This window comes from Chaetodon auriga, chromosome 2 (assembly GCF_051107435.1).
Source record: "Chaetodon auriga isolate fChaAug3 chromosome 2, fChaAug3.hap1, whole genome shotgun sequence".
Lineage (NCBI taxonomy): Eukaryota > Metazoa > Chordata > Actinopteri > Chaetodontiformes > Chaetodontidae > Chaetodon > Chaetodon auriga.
Window position 1 is genome coordinate 27142135 of NC_135075.1, and position 7377 is coordinate 27149511.

At 42.0% G+C, this 7377-nt stretch overlaps 1 protein-coding gene across 1 annotated transcript in view; it reads right to left on the minus strand.

The window, feature by feature from the left end:
* The window catches only part of rspo4 (R-spondin 4), a 29010-nt gene extending 28290 nt beyond the window's left edge, over nucleotides 1-720 (minus strand). Inside the window, exon 1 of the mRNA XM_076745183.1 lies at nucleotides 589-720. Within this exon, the coding sequence (XP_076601298.1) occupies nucleotides 589-673 (85 nt within the window). The 5' untranslated portion in view covers nucleotides 674-720. The remainder of the gene's footprint in view (nucleotides 1-588) is intronic.
* Nucleotides 721-7377: the final 6657 nt, after the last annotated feature.

The window sequence follows — 7377 nt, forward strand, 5'->3', positions numbered from 1 at the left end:
AGGAGCGAAATGACAGTTCAGCCACTTACAACTAAACTAAAATGAACAATACTGGTGATCCAGAGTGAACTTAGAGGGATATCAAAGGGTTTGATTTGGAGCGATGGAAGGAAAAGCTGTTCTGACAAAAATATAAATTTTGTCCTTATTTTTATTTTCAAATGACTCGATAATAGGACAGACAGCGAAGAGACGTTCTGTACTGAGAAAGCTGCTTTTTCATTATCAAAGATTAAATGAAAATCATGACGGCCTGAGCTTCAGCTCCTTTTACCAACTCGTGCTGTCTGTGGGAACCATGCGGTGAATTTTCCAATTCTAGTTTAAACTTAATTTGATAAAAAGTGAAAATGTTTTACTCTCTCCTCAAAGTTAAAGTTATTTGTAAATGTATCACATGATGGAATTCCTGAATATCCATTTTATGACAACGTCTGCGTGTTTACCTTTTGTACAGTGTGTGAAAACTGCTCTGCTGTCATGCACATCATCATCATCATCTCAGCGACCACTAAGAAACAGAAGGGATTTTACAACAAGCGATGCAGAAAGTCTCGTTTTAAAACCCCAAATCCTCAGAGTACTCACCGCTTTGCTTCTGCACGACACCAGATCCCATCCTGATCACTTCACACAGCAAGGATATCACAATGGCAACGAGTCGCAAATGCATCTGGGCTGCTGGCAAGCGCCCGCTTCAGCGCCAGGCTGCGGACATCTGCGGGGACTCCAGGGGTGGCAGGTTGAAGATTTAGTTCCACAGCGAGGGACAGAAAGAGACAAGGAGGGAAAGGGACAAAGACAGGGGTTTAAAAGACGACGGGATGGATGGAGATGAAGCGGAGAAGATAATCTTGTAGGCCTGACGCCGCGATGAGAACGATGAGCGTAAAGGTGAGAGGAGAGAGGAGAGACAGGAGAGAAAATCCTCCTCTCCTTTGTCCTGCTTCACACAGAAGATTTAGAGCTGAGATGAGCCGACAGGCGGCCATAAACAACAAAAGAAGAGCACAGGAGAGTTGGAAAGAGTGGAGGTGAGGAGAGCAGAGAGCCTCGTCTGCTTCTCCAGACTGGCAGCTTGGAGGGAAAACTCACCATTTAACTACCACTGTCAAATTTGCAATAAACGAGCTCCACTTATCCCGTAGCCATCTTTAACCCTTTATGGGTGCACTCTCAGGCCCTAAGTGGTTCCATATTTCAAGCTTGATCTTTAGCCCCCTCCTCCCGGCTCTATCTATTGTTGTTCCGTCTCTTCTTTCTATTCTTTTTATTTATTTTTTGCCTGCGTTGTTTTCTGCGGCGGTCCGACTGAATGCACGCAGTCAGTAAACTTAATTTGACCACCCGAGAGGAAGAAAAACAGCTGGACAACAACAACATAGCTGAGAGTTCACAATTCAATTACAGCCTACCATGTTTTTGCAATTGATTTGCCGTGCCTGTTTAGGTAAGGAGTCAGGTACACAGGATGTCTGCCACTTATAACTCTGAGATGAAGCAGCTGTGTTAAAGACAGACTCGGTCGAGTTTGAGTTGAGTCAGCCTCCTCGACTGATCTCAAACCTTCCTGTCAGGCCAGTTTCTCTTAAGAACACCGGATGATCGCACATGTTCAGGAATCTTCTTATTGCCTCCAGTTCATCTCCTCCTGTGGTGTCGGGGGGATTTTGGTCGTTTTATCTCGTCGGCCTTTAACACCTGAAGAGGAGCAGATGAAGAACACAGACAAACTCACAGTAAATAATGAATTAAAGCATTTACATTGAGCCTCTCCTGCATGATGATACAGTGCAGTATATACCATGAGGTGATGAACCCTCTTTAGATGTAATGTGTAATGGGCTCTGAAACTCATCATTTCCAGTGGCTCAAATCACATTGTGACTGAATAGATTTTGATCTATTAGTAGAAATATTTACTGTTTACAAAGGTATCGTAAAATCAACTAGCATGTTTCCATGAAGACATTTTTTTGGATGAACAGGGATCTTTGACTTGCAGTGTGATTTGTATTCGCAGCATTAGTCAAAACCTGCTTTTTTTTTTTAAAATCAAATATAAATGATTTCTGACCTGAATTTCCACACATTGTATATTGTGATCATAATATAAAATCATATCTGCTGCGACTCATTGTGCTAACCCCTCGTACCCTCACAGTCTGAGTAAGTCTGAGAACACTAATGTGGACATTATGGTCAATTCAGCCCCGTCTCCTAAACTATGCTTAAGGAAATGTTAGAAATATCTGGATTATGTTCTGCGTCCTGGACTATGAAGCACCTTATTTATTTACTGGACATGAGTTTGGGAGGATGAGAGCGAACAAAGTGCAGGACTCTGCACCTTGAGTCTTGCATGTTGTCGGGTTACGGCAGCAGAATCCTGTGGGTTAACCCCGGGAAAGGCCGTCGTTTTGGTCCTTTAAGTCACATTTCGTAACCTTAACAGAGAGCTGTGAGCTTCTAAACATAACCACACAAAAGTCATGCTTTAGTTGTTATGAGTGGACTTTATTCCAAGAGCGGTTTCAGAGACAATTTTGCTAATATGTTCAATATCAACATTCTGTGACTTGGCAAATATGTTAATTAATTTAATTTCCTCATTATCCTGTTACAAAATGCAATCTGGGCAGAATTATGTGTCTTTCAAAATTTTGATTCTGTTGTGAATTAGTGGTAAATAAACCTTATTTTCTAGGAGACAGGGTTTGGTAAATAATATCACTTGAGAGCAAACATTCTCATGATGAAAACGATTCACTTATTTATTTTCTTTAACGAGCAAAACGTCTTGAGAGTTCAGCGAGCGTGAAGCAGAGGCTGCAGCGTCGACTATAGATCTGTAAATACCCTCATATACATTTAAATATTGCGTCTAAAACATCAATAGCCATTTAGTATTAAAGTCTTCTCTTTGAAGCAACAACACAATAAAAACAATCAAAGGAGATGGTTTGATTCCCTCAGATGTGGACAAGTTGCATGAAACATAACATGAAGAAATTGCTCCTTCTATTTGAATGCATATGCATGCTGGAGTGCATTCGCTCCATAGGCAGAGCATGCACACCATGTGGTCTCACTGTTGTGGCTTCCGCTTTGACTCACAACCTTTGTTGCATGTTAACCTCTCGTGCTTGTCCCGTCTGCCCATCCCCGTTTTTAAGAGCCACTTTTAATGTTCAATGTCATGTCTCTATTTAGACTAATTTTCTTCTAAACTAATTCTGATTTACTGACTGACTCACTGCACCCTTCATTACCAGATCAAAGATGCAGTTTTATGTACTAGAGGAAAAGTTTGTTTTCCTGCACTCTGGAGAGTAAAAGAGCTACGAGGAACCCGTTGGGCTCTTCGGGTGACACCGGCAGAAGACGGACACTTCTTTCACACATCTCTTCATAATCTTTTTATGATGCTTTCAACATTTATCTGGATATCGTTTAAAGATATCTGTAGCAGTTAGCAGCCCCATCGAGCTGAGTATCCCCTGATGAACTACACATTTTAAGAGCCCATCATGCCCACATGCCTAAAGTATTACATGCTGCTGAAAGACAACCTCATGTTGTGTTTTTTTCCAGCAGTCCGGGTGGCCTGACGGTTACAAAGAACCCATAAAGGAAAGGTCACAGGTTTGATCTATGCAGCAGTTAATGGAGACGTCTCTGAAGTGCCTTTGAGCAAGACACTAAATCCTGCAGGTCCTTGTGAGTCAGTCAGGATAAAAGCACCAGCTAAAAGCCTGAAATGAAAGAGGTTTGTCAGCACGGTAAAATATTCATAATGTAATAATACAAAATAATAATGTTAATCAATTCATCTATAAACACGAAATGCACCAGAATTACAATGTCAAGGTTTTTATTCACTTTCTTTCTTGTGTTTTTCGACTAATTATTTTGACAGCAGTCTGAAGTCTGCCGATTGTTCTTCATGCGAGGATTATATAACTGTAATAATGAGTATCTCTGCGTTCTCGTCGCACGCTTTCATCGTTTGCGCAGCTAAATGCCAGTGAAGAGACGGATAAAACGGTCAAAACCAACGTTGTCAGTCTGCAAAAATGGCTTTTGTTTTTCCTAAGTTCTAAAAGGGATGACTCTATTGAGATACAAGGTTTTAATTTGTTTCCCTCCCCACACATTTAACAATAATGGAATCCCTCAAGTGACTGTCAGGCTTCCACACTGAGCCTGGTTGTAATTTTTATTTAGATGTTTTGCAGCCACAGCCTTTTTACGGGGTTGGACAGAGTAAACTGTGGCCTGTGGTGAAATTAGAACAAGAGAGACGTTAAGGAAGGAGATCTCGTATTGGTATCCGGAGCACGCTGCCTCCGTCTGTTTGGCACTGCTGATGGGGAGTTCGGTCCTGCTTTGAGAGTCGGCTCTTCTGAACATGATGAAAGGGGGATCGAGCGGGTGTTCTTACATGTAATCGCTGCCTGGATTATGTTCAGAGTCAAAGCTTGTTTGAGTGAATGAAAGGCACCACGGTGGAGTCGGGGTGGATGGTGTTGGTACAAAGGGCAGGACTGTCACACCAGAATCCAGCGCTCGCGTCCAGACTGTGGTCAGGACAAAAGCACTTTAGTTACGGTTAGGCAAAGATCTCGATTGCTGTTGACTTTTTCTGCATGAAAAGAGCATCACAGCAATACAAGAAACAGACCAAAGAGGGATGTAGGAACAGATCTGGACGAGTAGATAAGATCTATTTTTCTCTGTTTTAGTAGATAAAAACCACACAGATAAAGCTTCAGAGGCATAGAAGCTACATCTATATTAAAGGTTATTTTTCATTGTAATTTGCTGCTTCTTTATCATTTAAAGTAAATCAAAATGACTGGGTTGTTAGCAGGCTGCACATCACTGTTATGTGGTCTTGGTAGCCACCGCTGTGCATCTCCCCATCATTTTTGAAAACAGGAATGTCATTCGATAATGGGAAAAATATGTTTTATAGAAGAGCGAACTCGAAAAGCATATAAACAACTCACTGAAGTATGCAGGGTTCAGTGGATTAGAGTCCAAAAAACAATTAGGTGAACGACTGTAAAAGGGTCTGCACGCTCACCGAAAAGACAAGCACTATTTTGATCTGAGTTTCAGAAATGCTTCATTGCACGCATTTCCTGAGTCTCAAAGCAAAGGAACGCTGCAAATGTTTCGTCTAAATAAAAGCCCTGAAAGGAATAAGGGATGGAAGCGTTGTTGTTCCTCACAGGTGATATTTCGACCGAGAACAATCAGCAGAAAAACTCCTTTAAATTCTGCTTCATCAATGCATCGAAACAGGAGCCACTGAATACAAAATACTTAATAATTTGCCTGTTTAAGGAAACATTTGTTCAAATCTAAGCAGCGTTTTCACAGCGCTGTCTCTCGGGAGCGTAGCATGAATTTGAAACCTGCAGGTTCACCACGACCGAGCGCACAGACTTCTCCATCATAGTTATTAAAATGCCAAGCTGCTGTTTCTTTACTGACTGACTGACGTTCTTTTAGCCTGCAGGCGCAGACTCAGCCAGCTGTTGACAGACAGCCACTAAACACATTGTTAGCACACACTAAACTTCAGAGATACACACAGTCAGTGGCTGATTTGGTCATGAGGTTGGAGGTTGAAGCGTTTCCCTCACTGTGACGGTATTTGACCAGCAGTCAACCGCCAGTGGTCCCTCCATCATTCCACGTCTGAAAACGAACCGACTGTTGCACTTTCACTTGCAGGATTATCATATATGACAAATGATTCAAAGCATGATGTGTTGTGATGTCCAGTGAAATGTTCAAATTAGCGGGTGGTTACTCTTCACTCTGGTGATGAACTGTTTCTATCTGATTGCAGCCATGTGGTGAAGCCCTCTGGGGAGGCACAGATGTGGCCTTGACACTGGCGACAGTCGCATGGTGGAGGGAAATACTGTGGCTTTAGTCAAACGTGTGTTTCCATTAGTGTGAAAATAAGATGTTTTTGTTACCTTAGAATGAGCTCTTTAAGTCCACAGATGGAGCAGCTTCTTTCTCATAGTCTGCCATGTTGTTTCTACAGGAGCCCAGAAGGGACAAAGCAAACACTGGCTTTAGAGAGCTCCTGTCATGGTTTTTTGGGTTTCGTCACCACCGTAGCTTCTCCCACATGCTTAGAAAGGAGGTTGTTTGCAATCAGCAACCTCTCTGCTCGGTGCTTTTCCAGGATTTAAACCGTGACCACAAACTTTCCCAAAGCAAATGCTGTGAAAACACAGTCAACCAATCAAACTTTATGTGCTGCAAACAGATATCGCAAGAGAGTAGAATGTCCACAAAACACAAGAGAATGTGCCGACAGTGAGCAAATATGTGGCGTGTAAACCACATTTTTAGGAAACACTGGTGCCTTGCAGCTCACAGATATTAGTACAAAACAGCATCCAAAGGTGTTTTTGTGTCATTAATCATCATCCTTCCAGGCACATTAAGCCACTTGTTAAATTAATTTCGGAATGATTCAGTCATGATAAGCACCTCAGAGACGTACACGTTTTGTTTCATGACTTCAGTTTAATTGTGGACATAAAAATAAACATGTAGGATCAATAAAGTAATTTAAATATATATCATTATTGACATTAAGTCACATCGATGGTGGAGAGAGAGAAATGTGTTCAGACCCACAACTGCAGCACGTTCAGGGTGCAAACTGGGCCACACACAAACGCAGATGGCTCTCTATTCTCGCACAGCGCTCTAAATATGAATGGCCTTCCTCACCGTCCACTTTGTGCTTCCTCTGTGTGAATGAACAGTCAGAGAACGAGGAGCAGCCTCCCGAACCTTCAGTGTGACTGTAACCATTTCCCTCGCAGTGGGCAGATGAATGAAAACCAGCGACGGAAGGGGAATTCAAAGGCAAGGTCATGTAGAGTTTGCTTGCAAGCATGTGTGTGTGTGTGTGTGTGTGTGTATATGTGTGTGTGTGTGCGCAGTATATGTGAAACCAGTTGGGTCCGTGTTTCGGTGCCTTTAATCTTTGATCAGATAAAGAGCTGCTGTGGAGGTTTGGATATATAAAATCTATAAAATACACTTTCAGCCACTGCATAGAAGAAAGAAACATACTGTAACAAGCAGTTCAGTAAGCATCAAATAAGCCATAAACCTGCATTATTGATATGAAATGAAAACAGTCTAACGGAGTGAATGTGACTCTTTGGCCTGTCATCAAGTTGATGAGTATGATGATTAGCTGCAGCTCAAACTGAGAAGCTGCAGCCTGAATGTTTGCCGATGAGAAATAAAGAGTGAATTCGTACATTTTGTCAGAGTCAGAGCTGAACTCAGAGTCACATGCGCTGGTGCATCCAAATATTTCTTCATATT